This window comes from Impatiens glandulifera, unplaced genomic scaffold, assembly GCF_907164915.1.
Source record: "Impatiens glandulifera unplaced genomic scaffold, dImpGla2.1, whole genome shotgun sequence".
NCBI classification, from domain to species: Eukaryota; Viridiplantae; Streptophyta; class Magnoliopsida; order Ericales; family Balsaminaceae; genus Impatiens; species Impatiens glandulifera.
Window position 1 is genome coordinate 33,160 of NW_025919628.1, and position 21,582 is coordinate 54,741.

Genomic DNA, 21,582 nt, shown 5'->3' on the forward strand with positions numbered 1-21,582 from the left:
TATATATATATATATATAAATATTTACTTTCTAAAAATATATTAACTAGACTATTTCATAAATGTGTTATATTTTTAAATGTCATAAATTATTTATAAATATTATTAAATTATTTACATTAAGTTAATATAATAGAGTTAAATTTTTAATAAATAAAAAGATAAACTTTTTAGGATATTAGTAAATGTAGGCTTTTGTTATGAATTTATTTTATAAATTAAATAATGATAGATAATAGTGTGAAGCAAATGAGATTAGATAATAGTTGATTTTTTTAAAATTTCAAATAAATTTTATAAACAAATTATATAGCATAATATATTTATATTGTATAATCATTGTACGTATATTCACAAATATATAAATTTATATTATATAATTATTTTTTAATTTTATTTACTGGACATTTAAATGAATAATTATGAGATTTGTATATTTTGTAAATATAATTACATAATTTGAAGGATAATTTAGTTTAATAACTAAACTAGTTAAAATATTTTACAATTATAATGATAAATATATATATATATATATATATATATATATATATATTAAATATATAATAATAAAATAATATATATTTTTAAACAATATATATTTATATATATTATTTTTTATAATAAAAGATAGTTTTTAAAATAAATAATATTTTAATATTTTTTATTTAAAATATTTTACAACCATAATGATAAAATAATATATATAAATATATATTTAAAATTAAAAAGTTATTAATATATAAATATAAAATAATATATATAATAACTTTTTTAATTAAACAATATTAGATGATATTTGATTTATTTTATAAATTTCAAAAAAATATATATATTATATGTATATTATTAGTTATATTATATATATTCTTTTGATTGTCTTATTTGGATAGTTATAAGACAATTGTAAAATCAATAAATGTATTTTTTTTCAGACTTATATTTATTTAAATAATAAAACAATAAAAAAATATTAAATTAAAAAGATTAGAAAACATATTACATATTTAAATAAAATTAATTATAAATTTATTACATAAATTTCTTATTTAATATTTTTAATAATTATATATATAATTATTATTTGTATTTTAATATTAAAACTAAAATTTATTTTATTTTGAATAATATTAAATTTTAAAAAATATATATTTTATATTATTATTAATAATAAAATATATATTTCAATTGAGAATAAATAATAATTTTAAATTTTAAATCTTTTAAAAATATTTCAAATTAATATTTATATAAAAATATTTCAAAATTAATTTTATAAAATATAATTCTTAATTATTTTTATTAAAAATATAAAAGTATATTTCATTGTAACTTTTTAACTATTGATAAAATAAAATTAATTTTAATAATTTAACCTTATTTTAAAAACATAAATAAAAAACAAAATAATTTTAATTATATTTTATTAAAATATATAAATTAAATGTAAATAATAAATATGAAAAATTAATATTTTAATTATATAAAATAAATTTTAAATTAAATATAAATTACAAAAGTTGTAAAAGATATATATATATATATATATTATAACATTTATATAGTTTTTGTAAAAGAATTTAAACATATATATTTTATAAAAAATTATTTTAATAATATATTGTTTAATCAATATAATAACATTGATATTATTAGTATTATAGTTATTTATAATATTTTAAATATTAAAAAACCAAATTATAATTATTTTTAAAACTTTTTATATATTTTTTACTAATAAAGTTTAATAATTTATTTATAATATATTTTAAGTAATATAAACGTATATAAATCAATTTCTTATTTATAATTATTTCAAATTTTAAATCAATTTTATATCTCATACCATAATTATTAAACAAATATATCTTTATTTATTTGTTAATATATAATAATTATATAATATAAATTTATTAGAAAAAATAATATACCTTTTAAGTTCTATATATATATATATATATATATAAATAATGTTACAATTATCTTTATATCAATTAATTTTATTTTTAAAATGTCAAATTATTATTTATTTCTCTTTTTAAAAATATTTATTTATTAAATATTATTTTTATTTAAGTATTATCTCTTAATAACTAGTAATAAATATAAATTATTTAAATAATTAAAATTGGAGTATCATCTAAAAAATAAAAACAAAAAAAGATAATTATGACATGTGTATATTTTTTTAAAATTATTATGTATATGAACCATTACATGCATAACTATAATGATTATTCTTCTTATCTAAATAAGAAAATATTACATCATAGGTTCAAAGTATTATTTATTTGTTTATAAAATTCTTTATTTATATATATATATATATATATATATATATAAATATAAAGGAGAGTAAGGTTTTTATTTGATTTAACGCAGTTTCCAAATTAATTATCATACTCTTAAAAATTAAAAATCAGCTACAAATAACTTTACTTTTAATTGTGAAGTTTTTGTTATAATTTTAAAATATATTGGTATCGTATCTAGGGTGAGTAATCTGAAATTCAAATCCAATTCGATCCAAATTCAAAATATTAATTCGGATTGAATATTTTGAATTGGATTGATATTGAATCGGATTGAGTTCGGATCGAATTAAATTCGAACTGGATTAGGATTATTCAAATTATCCAAACTAACTTAGTAAAAATATATTTTTCAATTTATGTTTCAAAACTACCTTTTTACCTTGAGATAATATATTTTTTTACATATTTTTGAGTCACTTTGCCAACAACAATTTTTTTTTTCAAGATTCAAATTATTATAAAAAATTTATTTTTTATATTTAAATATGAAATAATAAAATAAATCGATAATTAGGTAATTAGACGAGAATATTAATATATAATATACTTAATTACTTTTTTATTTTTTAATTAAATACAAAAAAAATAATTATAAAAAAATATTATTGAAAATTTCAAGTTTATACTTTTCAAAAAAAAATATATAAATATTTTTTAGTTTGGATTGGACAAACCATATTCAGTCAATCCAAATTCGATCCGTATTAATTAATAAATAATTTGTATTACGAATTGGAAAAAATTTAGTTTGGATTTAATAGGGATCACACAAAACGGATTGTTTTTACCCGTTTGCTCACCCCTAATCGTATCGTCGGTCCATCTAGTCGAACCGCAAAATAGGTGATTAACCGTACCAGTTTCGGACTTCAATACGTGAACTTTTCGAATCGGTCAAAATCCGGTTTTACCGAACGGTTTAAACGGAAAACTTATCCTAAAATTCCCTGTTGAGAGGTAGCCCAATTTTATTTTCTTTCTCTCTCCCAACACCTAAATTTCAATATGATTCTTCTTAAGGGTGTCTATCCCAATCTTATACGTTCAGTCTCCCCATCTTCCTCGCCTTCATCAACCACACCGTGTAAAAAATAACCAGATTAAAAGATGGGCATTTGTTGTCTTGGTTCCTTCGACTACGATCGAAACCTAAGGTTTGAGAAACATACCATAGAGTAGACATGACACGAGTCCAACGGAGGTGTGGAGTCAATCGCCTCGACAAATCCACTATTAGAATAGGGGCAAACATCAGTGATGTTGGACGATATCTAACGAATTTAGTGTACCTATAGCACGAAACCGAACTAATATAATGCACATATAGCACTAGTAGTATACCATGGAAGAGTTGGGTCTCAAAAGACATATCTAAAAAGTGAATCAAGTTAGAATGAAGCCGTCAACCGGTTTCAGTGGGTAAGGGAATAAGAGGTGTGCATAGAGAAGAGGAAAGATAAAGTTGTGTTATACCTAAAACCTGTTTCGACCGGTCGTATTGGACTTGTCGAACCAGAATTCATCAAAACAATCGATTTGATCACTGGAACGCTGCCACTATTAAAGCGGAGTATATAGAAATCGTAGTTAAAAATCTTATTATATAACTCTATTTTTTTCATTAGTTAAATCAAAATTTTAATATTATAATATAATGTTTATAAATTATAGTTATATTTATAAATCTTAAAATATCTTTCATACTTATATTTCATATTTTTTTAAGTATGGACTAAATTAGTATTTTGTGTATGTATATATATATTTTGTAAGTTAGATTTTGAATAATATAAATTATCTAATGGGGTCTAATATTATTTATTATTATATATTTATTTAAAAATATATATATAAAAAAATAAAAAAACCAATTCATTTAAGTTTTTATATCTATAATGATTTTAATTATTTAATAACTAAATTCGAGATGCATTCTTAAACATTCGATCACCAATGTTTGTGTTATTCAAGCCGGTATTCCCTCCATGGACGAACCATTAAGTTATCTCACAAATATTTGCGTTACTCAAGCCCACATTTCTTTCATGGACAAACCCTTAGGTTTTCTAAACTTCCGCTTCATCTACCAATGTAATAATTATTTCACTCACATATAATAATTATTTTTTTAGAGAGATTTGAACCCTCGTCTTTTAATATGAAATGTTAACACTTTAACCGTTAGACCACGTATGATTGTTGAAATAATTTTATAATTTTGTATATTTATATATATATTTTTTGTAAGTTAGATTTTGAATAATTATATAAATTATTAACTAGGGTCTAATATTACTTATTATTATATACTCATTTGAAAAAATAAAAATATAAAAAAAATTAATTAACCAATTCATTTAAGTTTTTATATCTACAATGATTTTGATTATTTAATAACCAGATTTGAGGGTACATTCTTAAACATTTGATTACACCTTTAGACATAAACCCTTAGTTTTTATCACAAATGTTTGTGTTACTCAAGCCAACATTCCCTCCATGGAAGAACCATTAGGTTTTCTCACCAATGTTTGTACTACTCAAACCGACATTTCCTCCATAAACAAACTCTTAAGTTTCTCAGCAATGTTTGCGTTACTCAAGCCGACATTCCCTCTATGGACAAACCCTTATGTTTTCTCAAGCCATTGCATATTCGAAACATACATATAAAATTTTTAATTTTAATTTTATATATATATATATATAGAGAGAGAGAGAGATTAGTTAGTTACAAAGTTGAACTTATATTGTTAAAATGTTCGTGCTCATCAAATTTGGTATTAAATTTAAAATATAAAGTTTTATTATCCTAGTTGGTTAAAGGTTGTACATATTTTGTTAGGTTGCAAGTTTAAAATATAGCATTTTTAATTTTATTTTTAACCGTTTTAAGTTTATGGGCGGGTCAACCCACAATCCGACTCAAGTATCCATTTACTCTCACATATATATTCAATTAACCATAACTTTCGACCCGGCAATCCGGACACTTTTGAAATTAAGCATCATTATATAATTAGTTATTTAAAAAGTTGAACTTATATTGTTAAAATGTCCCGCGTTCATCAAATTTGGTGTTTAATTTAAAATATAATGTCTTATTAGTCTAGTTGGTTAAAGGGTTGTACTTGTTTTTGTTAGGTTCCTAGTTCGAAACATACATGTAGCAGTTTTAATTTTATTTTTAACCGTTTTAAGTTTAAGGGCGGGTCAACCTACAATCCGACTCAAGTATTCATTTACTCTCACACACACACACACACACACATATATATATATATATATATATATATATATATATATATATATATATATATATATATATATATATATATATATATATATATATATATATATATATATATATATATATATATATATATATATATATATCCAAATTAACCACGACTCTCGACCCAAAAATCCGAACACTTTTGAAATTAAGCATTATTATTATTATTATATATATATATATATATATATAAAAGATAGATTATTTTATCCATTTATAAAAAATTTTACTCTTTGGTTGGAGCCATTAAGGACATATTCTCAGTGGATACGCTGCTTACGTGCATGGCCTTTCTGTGACGGAACGTGATCTTGAGGTTGCGTTTCCATGATTTCCTTGTGCTAAAACTTCCTGGGCTGAGGTAATAAAACCTTACTCTTTTTCATGACTGCATCCACGACATCCTAAAACCCATTTTCCAACGAGCTTAAAGATAAAAAAAAGGGAGTTCACCCATCTATATGACCAAGACCTTGTCACGAGCTGGGCTCGAACCAGCGTGCTCCAGATGTGATGCATGATCTGGATTTCAGCCTTACTGATCGTGACTTTTGTTTACCCGGTTCGTCTTCAACAAAAGGTGAAAAAGAAAGACTAAGAACAGACTACATCCGGGGCCGTTCCATGCGAACGACAGTAAGCCCTTGGTCACAAGCGTAAGCATGATCCACTCTTCTTTCCCCCTCCCCCCCGACATCAGCTGACATCCAAAGAAAGGGAAAATACCAAAAAGTTCGTTCTAATTACAGTACGTCAGGAAAGAGAAGAATGGGGTGAACCTTTCCTAAATGGGATTTCTCCCTTTTTTACAACAATTGGAGAAAGTATCACCCCCTTGTTCCAACTATACCCGGACCTAATTCGTATGTCGCCCAATTTTTTGACAATTTTAATTTATAGCTATAATAAGTAGAGAAACTATTAATAAAGAAAGAAAATGATAAGAATAATCAGTTGTGTTAGGATAAGTAAAATATGTGAACAACTTGTTAAAATTTGCGTATTTCTCAACTTAGTATAATACATCTTAATTTATTTACATACATCTTAGTTATTTATGTGTATTTCTCAACTTTGTAGAATAGCTAATGTATTATCTAGTTAAAAAAAATTAATAGCCCTATCTACTTTTTTTATACCAAACTATTTTTATACCAAACGTTTTAAACTATTTTTATACCAAACGTTTTAAAATTTGATGACGAGCAAATTCTGATTGTCTTTGATGACAAAAATGACTTATTTAGATGACGGTGATAAATTAAAAATAACGGTTTACGTTGTTTATCATTACACTCCACAATTTTAGGAATTATCGTATTTTTATTTTTGTTAAGCTTTTTTGCTTTTTGCAATTATTAGGCAAACTCGAAAATATTATAAACATTTTAGATCGGTTTCATTTGCAGATGAAAATTTCAATCTTGTGCATTAGATATCTAAATCTTAACAAAACTATTTTTCTTTCAAATGATGGAGTGAATTTTCGTAATATTATTGTAATGATAGAAAGAGAGGTAAAACAAGAGTGACAAGTAAATAAAGTTATTAGTTTAATATAAAAAAAAACAAATATATATAAAATTTGTAATTATATATAAGTTTTAATATGATTGTATAAATTTTATAGGAGTGTAATTATAGATGGATAAAATAAAATTATATCTATAATTTTTTAATTTAAAATAAAATAAATATAATTCAATTATGAATTTAATTTAAATAAAAACAAATGTATCTGAAATTTATAATTATATATTAATTTTAATATTATTTTATAATATTTTAAAATTAATATTTATATGTAGATACAAGTATATCTATATATTTTAAATGTGAGTAAATTAGAAAGAAAAATATAATGTTGAAAATATATAGTTATGTATTATTTTTATATAAGTTAATTTATTTATTTTTATTTTAAAACTACAAATATAAATATAATTTATACAATATATTTTTAAATAATGTGTTATATTTAATTATATATAATAAATAAATAATTAATTAATATAAATAAAGATTGAGAATACATTTTCTCTTTTTCATTTTCACTTCTTCAATGACATTTTTACTTTTTAACTCCCCAACTCATCATAGTGCACTGTCTAACTTCTACATTAAAATTGATAGAAATATATATCAATGTAACTAACTACAAATGAACAATCAACTTTGTTCTCTTGCACATTTTTAAAAAATTGGAATAAAATGATAAAGAATTTTCTATTAGGATTGTTCTTATATTCTCTACTCACGTAATAATTTGAGTAAAATAAATATATAATATTTTCCTAGCATAACAATTCAAATAAAATAAAAATGGTCAAGAATGACATGGCAAGTCAAGTAAATTGATCACCGAATATGTTGAAATTGATAAAAAAATAGTTTTATGCATATAAACTTAAAAATTTATACTCACTATTAAAATTTGATATTATTTGGTTTTATTTGTATTGACTGTGTTTATTAAATATTTATAGTTATAATTTTTTATTTTTTATTGTAATTTTAGATAATATTCTTGAATGTCTTTCATAAAATTTATTTTAACTAGTTTATAACTGTTGAATTATAATTTTCTGCTAACTGATAATTTTTTATCTTATGTTTATAGGTTTTGAAGAGAAAGAGAAATTGTTTTCAATTTTGTGAATGCTAATTTATTTTTGTTGATAGGTTAATGTTTATTTTTTATAATTTTTAATATTTGAATATAATCATATTTTAATGTAAGGATGTAATATTTTTATTTAATATATTAAGAAAACTTTAATATAAAATATTTTGTGTTATTTTTATATAAATATTATTTTGAAAGTTTTTTTTTTCCCTAAAAAATATAGTTATGATTATCGTTTTTAGACGATTGTATTAGAGAGTTTTACTTTTTATAGGACTATTAACTAATGTATAGTTAGTGTCCTTATTGGTCAATATTTCTTTAACACTAATAACTGCGATTTTATAAAATTGACCAATGAATGTGGTAAAAATACTGCAGTTAATAGTTTATAACTTCGGTTTATAAAATTGTTGTTAATAGTCTCAATCGTAGTTAGAGACTATTAACGACGAATTTATAAACCACAGTTAGAGATTATTAACTACAGTATTTTTACTTCCTTATTGATTTTACGATAGTCAACCGCGGTTAAAAGTTTTACGTTAAAAAATGTTGTTCAATAAATACATTAAAGTTACCTTAATTAATAGTTTATAAAAGTAGTTTAATAGTTATAGATTATTAACTATGATAATTTTATTGTCTTTAGTGGCCAGTCTATCTTTAACTACAATTAGAAACTAAATTATAATTTTATAAATAGTCTTGGTCAACTTATCTTTAACTACAATTAGAAACTATTAATTATTATTTTATAAATAGTCTTTATAGAATATTAATTGCGATGTTTTTTTTTACTATTATTAATTAGTACTAAACTTGTAACTACGGATGACTGCGTTAATTTTAGGTACGTTTTAACGTTGATAAATTATCTTTTTAATAACCATTTTTAAATATTTTTTAAAAAAAAATTCATATTTGTTCTCTTTTTTATTTCTGGCATCTCCTTCTTCATGCTTCATTATTATATTACCAATATTAGTAAATTTCGTTACATTCTTCTTTCACAGAAGCGATGACTTATCTTTTTCTACTTTTCTGTAATCTTTCATTTGGCAACTAAAAACATTGATGATCACAAATACATCATTAATGTTTTCCCTCTGTCTTCCATTGATGAACAGAGATTGTCTTCATTAGAAGCTGCTCTAAAAAATGTAAACTCAAGAAATCTAGCCCTTGTTTCTGCAATTATTGATGAATACTCTGAGCTACCAAATCTAAAAGAGACGAGTAATTATTTATCTGATATTTATTGCATCCTTTAGTGATTTTCTTACTTTTCTTCACTATTTCTTCTGTTTTTTGCTTGCGTATTTAATTTTTTCTTTACTTTATCCCCTTTTGGTTCTGATTTTGAGCTTTTGCTTGGTGGCAGGTTGGATATTATCAACAATTGCTTCTCTAGAAGAACAGTTGAAGAAATCTTAGATGCACTAGTAAGTAAACCAGAATCTTGTATTAATCAGCTAAATTTAATATCTTTTCTACCTAATAATGATCACATCTAGAATTCCTGTATTAATCAGCTAAATTTTCCTGACTCAAAAAAACAACTTTGATCCTTTGCAATATAAAGCCTTTTAGGGCTCTTTTAAGAGAAGTGTGGATCTCTCTTGCAAGTACATATTGATTCTGAAACTGTATTATCAGGTAGTTTATAATTGGAATGTCAAATATCATAGTTATTTGTTCTTTTAGGTTTCTACAATCTGTAGTTTATTAAAAAAATTCAGACTGAGGTGCTTCGCTCCTTCAATATATTTTTTTTTAGGAAATTAAAGGAGAACTAGCATTGAGTCACTTTTCTATCTTGAATTTCCTATGTTACTTAGGCTCATTGTGTTCTTCATTTCTATGGACCAACTTTGTGATTCAATAATTTTCAACCATGATCAATCCCGGTGTTTTGGCTGCCTGGTTTGTTTACTTATTTTGTATTGACTTTAAATTTTCTACCGGTAGGATTATTATTATTATAGGAAATTTGATTAAACATTTGAAATTTACATTTTTTTTCTCTTTGCAGGTATGTGCAGATCCTTCAAGATTTCAGACTTACCCACGAGACATCATTTGTCCGAGCACTAATTTCTGTAGTCGGAGTCCATTCTTCTTTTATATTGTAAGACGTATTTATTATATCTCTTATTTGTTTTGGGGATCATTGATTCATGTAGTGGTAAGGATTAAGGAATCTCTTTTTTTTAACTTGTCATTTTTATGAATTCAGATGTATACTGCATTTTTCAGATAATATTAATAGTTGGAACAGAGCTTACAGTTATTATGACAAAAATGGCTATGGAAATCACCCAAAGACATGCAGTTGGGCAAGGAATTCCTCTCGTGCAGGCATCGGATAAGCACTTTTGGTTTGGACGGCCACAATTAATTTATCATCTTATCCATTTTTCACTTTTTCAGGTGACGAATTAATTGTTCGTCTTTGAATTCTTGATATTGGTTTGATAATCCTTGTTTTTCTTCTTCTTATGCAGAATGCCTTCCAGATTACTTATTTCTTGTGGATATGGCTAAAATCATTTTATCTTAAAAATATTTAGTAAACTTAAGTTTTTTTTTTTCTTTCAAATTTTGTCTAGGCATTTTTTATTTCTTATCATAAAAAGAATATTCTTTTATATAGTTGCGGGAGGTAAAAAAAGAAAATCAAGTAGATGAAAATATTATCAATTTTCAGTTTTCTATTTCAGCTTTGTTGTACAAAATAGTCAAAATTATTAGAGAATTTATGTTAATTTTGTTATAATTAAATGTCAATAATTAGTATGAAATAGTTTATTTAATGATTATTTAATTTGTAAGAAATAAAAATAAATATTCAGATAAAATTGTCAAAAAAAAATTAAAAAAACAATATTAGACATTTTGCAACGCTTACATTCATGATACCGACGCTTAAATAAGCGTCGCTAGAACTTGCGCCCACCCTGCTCCTGGCGACGCGAGAATAAATGTCGGTAACATTTTTGGCGACGCTTTTAAGGATTGGCAGAAGTCTTTTTAAGCGTCGCCAAAAGTCTTTTTTGTTGTAGTGTAGATTATTATGTAAATGTTCAGTCCGCTTATAAACCGTATCAAACTGACCATTTGTAAACAAGTGGCCGGTATCATTCTTTTTTTATTAATCAAGATGTTTGGATTAATCCCTACTAAAATTATATTATTTTGAATGTAGGTTGTTTGAGTTTTTTTTATTGTGGTGGAGATGTGTTTTGAAAAAGAAATATGATTGGTTTAAAAAATATATATTTTGGGTTTAATATATTTTATAATTTAAGAAACTAACTAGATATAACAATCCTGATATGGTCTCCTCGGTATTTTTTTTTTTTGTTATAGGCAAGACTTTAGATACTACTTTATTTTTTATAAATTAGATTTAGAAATGTATTTAAAATTTAAATTTTATAAAAACAAAATAAGGGGATTTTAATTATTGAATTAACTGATTAAATATTTAAAATAAACAAGACATTATAAAAAATTTTGATAAAAAACAAAATCCAAACATAAAACAATATTTTGATGAACTTATTATTAGGGAGGTAAAAATTATCGATATTTTTGGTATATCAAAAATACATACTATAAAATACAGAAAAATATCAAAAGATATGAGTTTGATTATCACTTAGAACGTCTTAAGTTGATGTGAATATCATGGTTGTGAAGGTTATCCTAGCCTCTTATATTAAAAAAAATCGAAAAATATCGATTTTTTTTTTAAATACCGAAAAAATCGGTACGGTATGGGGTACCAATACCGAAATTATCGGTATAGTATCGGTACGAGATTTTCAAAATATCGGTATTTTGGTTTAGGGTTGCAAATGAGCCAAGCTGAGCTCAAGTTGGCTCGAGCTTGAGCTAAGCTCAATTCAGTTTCTATTAACTCGGCTCGAGCTCGAACAAGTTTATAAATTTAACCTCAAACTTGACTTGACTATTTACCTACAAAATCAAACTCAACTCGAAAATTTTGAATTAAAATTAAGTTTTCAAACTAAAGCTCAAACTCGAACTAAATTCAAAATCAAATTTTGAAATGAAAATGTCAAAATATCATAATTATTCAACATTTTGAACCTTAACTATTCATTGTTGCCCTCTCTCACTGGCGACTGTAGAGGGGATTAGATAAATATGAAAGTTTATAGGATGTAGATGGGATTAGATGAACATGGAGTATGTGGCTATAAAGGATATTATATGAAGATTGAGCATATTAATTATAAATGAAGATAGAAGGGAGAGGTTTGGAATAGAGTCATTTCTTAATGATGCAATAGGTTCTAGGGTTTTGGAATAAGACATTGACATGATGATGAGTATTGTCATCCATAATCAACATTCACGTTAATTAGACTTTAAGGAAGTGAATTAAATTTAAAAAGAGATTTGCTTTAGATTTTTCGATTTAATATTAAAAATAATATAGTATATATTGTTTGGTTCGAATAGACTCGAGAAGTTATCGAACAATTTCAAATAATTATATGTTAAAATAATTTGAATGTGAATTATTTAGAATGTGTTTTAAAATTTATAAATAATTATTTAAATAAAATTAATTCATAATTTATAAAATTAAATAATTTATTAATTGAATGAGAATGTAAATAAATTTAAAGAGACAGTAATAGTTTAAGAATGTTAATGTAGACGTGGGTTGTTTGGAAAAGAGAATGAAAAAGGTGGATAGAATTTAAGGTATTTATAGTTGATATATTTATAAATATATATTATTATATTATAATGTAATAGAAAGTGTGTAGAAATTATAAATATATGTTATATATTATTAAAATTAAATTATTATCATGTATTTATTATTTAATATATTAATAATAATTGAAATTATAAAATAATTTAAAATTTTAAAAATAAATAAATTAATAAAAATGTTGTTTGTTTAAAAATTTATTATTTGAGTTTCAATATTTTTATAATTTAGGAATCTAACGTATGATTTCTCGACTTTTATTTATTATTATTATTAATTTATTTTTAATTAGGCAAGACTTGACTCATTTAAGATACTATTTTTTTTACTACAACTTAGATATATATTTAAATTTTAAATTTTATAAAATAAAAATATTATATATTTTAATTAATGAAGAAATAAAATAATAATAAACAAAAATATATTCTCAAGCAAGTTACTATATATTGAGAAAACAAGTTATATATATATATATATATATATATATATATATTCATACAGAACTCTTCAAATATTTATCATCACCGTAAATATTCTATATGATCAATATAATTTTTCATCTACAGAAAACTTGTACAATATAATAAAAAACAATTGACTCACACCTACCTATTATTATGATTTTTCAAAAATAATTATTTAAAAGTTGACTTGTTTTTATAAATTGAATATCTTTTAATTAAATATGCTCTTTATAACCATTATAGTTATATAGAATTTAATTTTTTTTCAATGTAAAAGACGTTATAGTACTTATTTCCTTAAAGGAGTCCGATCGACCTTGTTTCAACATATATAATTGTTTCTTATTCATCTCCATTTTCAATATTTTGGTACATTATCGATTTCTACAAAACTATCTATCCAAATATATAATAGAGATTTCATTATATCAATCATCAAATCAAAACTATATACTTATGTCTTACTTAAAATATTAAATTTCTTGAATTTCACTTTTAAAATATCAATAATTCAAAGGAATATGAATAAATAAAACCTAGCATAAATCCATAATAATAGACATATATAAAATTGAATGTTGGATATTGATTTTATGTTAAATATTAAATTTTAAGTGTGAAAGTAATTAATTATTTCAAAATTATGTTTTACATAAATTAAATAAATAAATATATTTAAAATACTTAATATTTTGTTAGGAGTCATGTTGTATTTTGTTTGATTTTTTTTAATTAAAATTCTCTAATTTTAAAGAGATCATTTTTTAATATAACTCCATAATAGAATAGGAATCATTCAACTTAAGTAATATGTAAGCAAAATTGAGTTTATTTAAAATAGTTGGATAAGTGAATTTATAAAATTTAAAGTTTATTTAAAATTGTAAAAATTTATTTTAAAATATATTATTTATATATTATTATTATATATAATTAAATATAAAATTAATTTAAAAGCCATAATAAATTAACTAATAACAATAAGAAGTCATAATTATAAAACTAATTACATTAATTTAATTATTTGAATAAGTCATATTTTTTTTTATATAAGTAAATATAAATTCACTTTATTTCTATAAAATTGTATAAAAACTTAAAATTCAAATTATTTATAAACTTATAAAATCTTAAAATCATAAATTTTAAATGATAATAATTTAATTAATTAGTTTACGATTTTATTTAAATTTATGCTTATTTATAATTGTAAAATTTTAAGTTGAATTAAAATTTTAATTATCTTAATCCCATTCATAGGAGTATAATTTTTAAATGTACATATAGAGAAAGTAAGTATACAAATTATTTTACGTTTATTTTGTTCAAGATAGTATATATTACCAAGTTAAAAACATTAATAAGTTATCCTATGAAGTCAGATTTCTTATCTAAGTAATATTTATCAAATAAATATATATCCTCAAACAAATTACTAGATATTGACATATTCAGATTATTATTGGTGGTAACCAGAATTAGTAATTTCAATTTTCAATTTAGTATAATTTAACATATATCAAGTATTAATTTTTGTAATTATTTAATTTATTAATTAAAATATATTTACTTAATTTAAAAAATTTAATATATATATATATATACATATATATAATAATTCAAACAACTTACCTTAAATTTACCAAACAAAAAATTTTAAAAAATTCAATAAAAGTTTTGTTTGATATAAGTTAATTTTTTTTTTATAATTTTGGTGATTTTAATCGATTTTTTAAATCCACTCTTTATATTACTATTATTTTAACCATCAAATCCCTTTTTTTTATTAACTAAAATTAGGAAGATTCATGTGCGATGCACACGGATAAAAATATATTATTACAACGTCGTCTTGCGTTTAGTAAATTTGGTATTGAATTTAAAATAAAAAATGTTATTAGCCTAGTTCTACTTGTTTTTGTTATGTTACGAGTTAGAAACATAGCTATAACATTTTTTATTTTATTTTTAACCGTTGTAAGTTTATGGACGGGTAAACCCAGAATCCAACCCAAATGTTCATTTACTCTAACATATATATCCAAATTATTATTATTATTATTATTATTATTATTATTATTATTATTATTATTATTTTTATTATTATTATCCAAAACTCAACCATCAAAAAATTATATATAAATATACATATAGCCACCATGAACTCTTTGCACCTCAAATTCTCTCTCTCTAAACTAACAATGGCGAATTCAAGCTTTCATACATTTCTTCTGTTATTCTTCATTAGTGCTTGTTTGAATCTGAATTTAATCGATGGAAAGAAGAAACAAGGTGATGTTTTGACTCAATTTTTGAAATCCAGAAATAGAGAAAGAAATGTTGATTTTAATAATCAATTTGAAGTGCTGAGAAAAGGTGAAGATCTTGATGATGTAATTCTTTCACAAGATGGGTTGAAAGAGAAAGATAAGATTACGTCACTTCCCGGTCAACCTCCGGTGAAGTTTGATCAGTATGGTGGTTATGTTACTATTAATGCTTCACATGGAAAAGCATTTTATTATTATTTTATTGAGGCTGATAGTCCTTCCAAACATTCCTTACCACTTCTTCTCTGGCTAAATGGAGGTATGCAATTTTTTTATTTATTTTTTAAATACATGATTTGAGATTTAGAGTATATAAATTATAATGTTAAGATGATCATATACATGTATATATTTATAATAAATTTTAAAAAAAAATCAGGTCTAGAAAAACATATTTAAGATTCGGATACTCCTAAGAATCTCTAATAGATGGAAGATTTACTTTTATGATTATCTAGTTGGACCCTCTATTATGAAACTATGCCATCTCATAGGGAGGGAGGGTACAAGGTTTGTTTTGTAATTGAGGATTTTGGCCCTATTGGGTTACAATAATAAATTATATTATTGTAATAAATTTTTTATTTTATAAAAAAAAAGAATTAGGTATATGATTTGGGACATGGGTTTACTTTTTAAATCATAAAAAGTAAAATTATAATTAATTTTGAAAACTATAGAAGAAAAATGTGGTTTTGTTTATATTTGTTAAAGAAATTGTGGTTGAATAAAAAAAAAAGTATATTTTAAAAAATAAATAAATTATGTTACATATTTTTTTGATAAGCAAATATTAATTTATTGGCAAAATAATATATATATATATATATATATATATATATATATATATATAAACTCTATTTAAGTAATTGTTTTATTTGTAACGTTTCCATATAATCTCAATTATAAAATTTCATTAAATGTACATTTATAACAAAAATAAATATTTCTTAATTTACTAAATAGAGATTATGGTATAATGATATAAACATGTAAAAATATATATTGTTTAATAAAATAAATTAACAGTTTTTTTTTTTGTTGAGACATGTGCACCACCAAGCACCAACTATTAAAAAGTTTATTAAAACATTATTTTAATTATAAATGTCTTGTTTTTTATGAATTGTTTTTATTGTTTTTTATGAAATTTTTTAAATGTATTATTGGTAGATAGACAGCATTTCAAATTTGGATAGTAGTGAATAAGAGATATCATCGATTTCAAATAACAAACACCACACCTTTTTAAAAAAATTGATGAATTTATCATGATTTTTATCCTTTTAATATAAAATTATTATTATATTAAAATCGTTTGACCGTCAAGAAAATCGAGAGACCATCGAAATTCATTATCGAATAGTTTTTTATTTATTGGATGTTGATAAACATTTTGTTTATCATTGTTGTTTTTTCCATTGCTTTTGTTTTAGTCTAGTTTTGTCTCTTTTTTTTAAATTGAAATTCATTTATTTATTAAAGGAACAATCTAATCCGTTTCACACAAATTAATTTTAACAACAAAAAAAATAATTTGGAAACAAATAAATATATAGAAAAACAAATATTTATTTATTTTAGTACATGTGAGTTGAAATAATTATTTAGATGTTATGTACGAGTCCAAGGGCGGTCATAGAACTAGAATATTAGGAGATTCCATTAATTATTTATTATTTTTGTTCATGTTTAATAAAAATATTTAGTTTCCCTCAATATAAGAAAACAAAATGGATCTGAAAATAAAATTCCAATCAATCCATATTCAATCTAAAACACAATAATTAATTAATTAATCTTGTTTAATCAATCAAAGCAATTATTGGTGATTGTGAATTATGATTTTATTATATACAAAGCCTAATTCAAACCAGGTGGATCGGTTTCAACCCACCCATAAAATAATAAATAATATAATTTTTTATTTTATTTTAATTCATTATTTGTTTTTTAAATAAAAAAATAAAAAATTTACATTTTTCACTCATTTTATTAATGACTTTTCCTTTATTTTCAATACACTCAAGTCAATTGCTACACTTTTTCCTTGTCAATATTTAACTATTTACCGCTCAATTTATCTTTAAATTTAGCGATTATATAATAATAAATTCTGGATTTAAGTTTACATACAGGAAAATAAAAATTGCAGGGCCTGGTTGTTCTTCTCTTGCATTTGGAGCCATGACAGAACTAGGAGCTTTCCGTGTTCAGAGTGATGGAAAAACTCTGTTTTACAACAAATTCGCATGGAACAAAGGTATATATATATATATAGCCCTGGGATAAGCCCCGCAAGCCAGTGGGTTAGAGCCGGCCACTCTTCAAGGGCAGCTCAATTATTAAATTAATAAGATATTTTATTAAATTTGTTATAATTTTAAGCAAATAGTGTTGTAGTTTAGTGGTGAAAGATAAGTATGTAAATTTTTTAGTTGATAATGGGTTCAAATCTCACATAAAACTATTTTTTAAATTAGACTTAGGGCAACAACAAAAATATCGGAAATATCGGTAACCCGAGGTTGGGCAGCCCAAATCTAAGGGCGGCACTGATTACAGTCATGGCGGATCCATGTCCAAGGTGAGATGTATTTTGACAACTCCGTCGGTATTGACAGTTTCCCGTCGCTAAAGGGGGACTATGATCTCTTTCTTTCGTTCTTCAGATTTCAGATCCATTAAAGATTATATAATACATTGTTTGTTTCCTCTACAGTCGCAAACGTCCTGTTTTTGGAATCGCCAACCGGAGTAGGTTTTTCATACTCAAACACAACATCAGATTACTCAGTAGTAGGCGATACGAAAACTGCACATGATAATTACATATTCTTATTGAATTGGCTTGAAAGATTTCCTGAGTATAAATCCAGAGATTTCTACATCTCCGGCGAGAGTTACGCTGGACATTACGTTCCTCAACTTGCATATACCATTTTTCAACACAACAAATCTGCAAAGAAGAATCGCTTTATAAACTTCAAAGGATTAATGGTCAGTTTTATCAATCTCAATCTCAATTCAATTCAATTCATCTGTAACTGAATCAAATTTGTGTTTTGAATGAAGATTGGAAATGCTGCGATTAATGATGCGACAGATAACGCTGGGATGTACGATTATTTCGCATCTCATGCCCTAATTTCTGATGAACTTGGAAAGCAAATTCGGAAAACCTGCAATTTCTCAGCAGATGAAGTCAGTATTGAATGCCAAAAACATGTAGATGTATCCGATCTTAATACTTTTTATGCTGACGGTCTTAATATTTACAACATTTATGCTCCAATCTGCAAAAATTCTCAACTCACTCTACATCCTAAGAAAACATCTGTAAGTTGTCCAAATTCTCGTTTTCAATTCAAAACCGAGGGATGACAATAAGTCGAATAGGAGATTTTGAAGATTTTGAAATAATATTTATAATTGTGGAGTGCAGATAAGGAATATTGATCCTTGCATTGACCAATATACTTATACTTATCTGAATAGTCCAGATGTCCAAAAAGCCCTCCATGCTAATGTCACTGACCTCACTTATGATTGGGAACCATGCAGGTAAATTATAAATTTTGTTATTTTTATTTTTAATATTCCCTTCAAACATTTTTATTTTAAAACTTCTATATATATATATATTAAAAATGAAAAAATTCGTTTAAAATTATTGTGGTAAACGATAGCGATGTGCTGAACTATAATAACCCTAAGGATTATGTATCAACTGTAATTCCTGAGTTGAGAGAGCTAATGGCAGGCGGAATTCGCATATGGATCTTCAGGTAATACTTTTAAACCTAGCTCCGTTTGATAATATTGGTTTATTTGAAAATTTTATATTTTGTAATATAGTGGGGACGTAGATGCAAGGGTACCCGTTACTTCAAGTGAATACTCTATTGCTTCAATGAAACTCCCCATCAAGAATGAATGGCGTCCTTGGGTATTCAACCAAGAGGTATTATTAATATTATTATTATTATTAATTAATTAATTATTAATAATTAATTTAAATATTTATATATATAGGTTGGTGGGTATGTTCAAGTTTATAAAGGAAATTTGACATTTGCAACGGTTAGAGGAGCAGGACATCAGGTGCCAAGTTATGAGCCTGGAAGAGCTCTTACTCTTATTGCTTCATTCCTCAAGGGAAAGCCTCTTCCAGCTTTCCAAGATCAAAATTAAATAAATTTTATGTTCTATATTGGGAGACGTTGATCGATGATGATGAAGTGTTCGTTAGATGTATCAAATAATTTTAGTTTCAATAAAACTTATTTATTTACATATTAATAAGGGTCACATATATTATTTTTATTTATACAAGTTATCAAGAGTGTGATCTTTCTTTGATTGGTAGAATAATTTGTTAGAATTTTAAACTAGTTCATAAATTTCATTAATGAATGAAAATTAGAACAATGGAAATTAGAACGTGAGTAATAAAATTAAATCAAATTTATCTGAAATTCAAACGTGAATTAAAGGGTGAAATTTGATCTAAATGTATAAATTAATTTACATGAGTTTATTATTATTAATTGTTTGATAATTTAATATTATTATTAACAATTGAAAAAAATATGTAACGTGAGTATTGCAAAATAAATGTCTTAATTAATTTTGACAAGCAATTACACTTTATTAAGAAGAAATATTAAGGCAAAAGAAGAGACAACCAATGTCAGCCGTTGGATCAATTGATTATTTAATAAACAGTTTATTATTTCAATAATGTAAATAGGCATTTTATCTCATACATCTCATATCTCTTTTTCACTCATTCCATAATCTCTCTAGAACTCAAAAAGTTTTTTCTTTGTTTTCTTGAGTGTTCTTCGAGTCCTTCACTCAGTCGAGTGTTCTTCGAGTTTTTGACTCGTTATATTTCCGTTGAAACCCGGTGATCGATTCAGGTATTTTGTCAAGTTCGCTGCATAGTGATTCCAGTGTTGAATCACTACTAGATCCGTTGTATTCTGGGAGACAGCCATCTGCGATAAGCTCCAGCAAAGGGGGGGACAGTGGAACTGTTTTAAGGGAAATGTGCTAAGCACATGCCTCGAATCAACATTTTATCGGGTGATTTCGTTCTTTATAATATTGTATTTATTTAATTTATTTGTAACATCATTTTCTGTTATTTCTAGGGGTGGGAAAAATTACCGATATTAAAGGTATATCGAAAATACCATACCGCAATATATCGAAAATATCGATTTTTAAGGTATACCGAAAAAAAGGTAAGGTATGATACCGATACCGAAATTATTAGTACGGTAAAGATATGAGATTTTTATAATTTTGGTATATCGAGATATACCGAAATACCGATATAGTATTTATAAGTTAAAATATATAATACTTATAAGGAAAGAATTAAATAGATTTTATATTAAGTTAATTATATAAATATAATTTTTGAAATATTATTCAATATATGCAATCTCTACCTTACCGGTGAGATTGATTTTTTTAAAATTAATATGGTTTTAGATATCAAAGGTATAATACCGATACCGTACTGAAATTAAGGTATACCGAAATTAAGGTATATCGAAATTAAGGTAAGGTAAATATATGAATATTTTTTATACCAAAATTAAGGTATATCGAAATCAATGTAAGGTAAATGTATGCATTTTTTGCATACTGAAATTTTAGATAAGGTATAATGTATGGATAAAACATTAAGGTATACCGTACCAACCCACCCCTAGTAATTTCAAGACAAGATATCTAACAATCTTAAAATATTTATATTGTGCTAAGTTATTTAAGAGTT

General features: G+C 23.8%; 1 protein-coding gene across 1 annotated transcript; it reads left to right on the plus strand.

Moving 5' to 3' along the window:
• The first annotated feature begins 15,659 nt into the window (after positions 1–15,659).
• Positions 15,660–19,982, plus strand: LOC124918287 (serine carboxypeptidase-like 40). Its single transcript, XM_047458483.1, has 8 exons — positions 15,660–16,047; positions 17,944–18,051; positions 18,511–18,788; positions 18,864–19,127; positions 19,234–19,352; positions 19,478–19,576; positions 19,647–19,752; positions 19,824–19,982. The coding sequence occupies exons 1-8, from the start codon at positions 15,660–15,662 to the stop codon at positions 19,980–19,982; spliced, it is 1,521 nt and encodes a 506-aa protein (XP_047314439.1).
• The last annotated feature ends 1,600 nt before the right edge of the window (positions 19,983–21,582 follow it).

Excerpts from the sequence above, each read along its gene's own strand:
- LOC124918287 (XM_047458483.1), top strand. The coding sequence starts at position 15,660 with ATGGCGAATTCAAGCTTTCATACATTTCTTCTGTTATTCTTCATTAGT. Across the intron at positions 16,048-17,943 it reads TCTTCTCTGGCTAAATGGAG|GGCCTGGTTGTTCTTCTCTT; the intron begins GTATGCAATTTT and ends TAAAAATTGCAG. Across the intron at positions 19,353-19,477 it reads TATGATTGGGAACCATGCAG|CGATGTGCTGAACTATAATA; the intron begins GTAAATTATAAA and ends GGTAAACGATAG.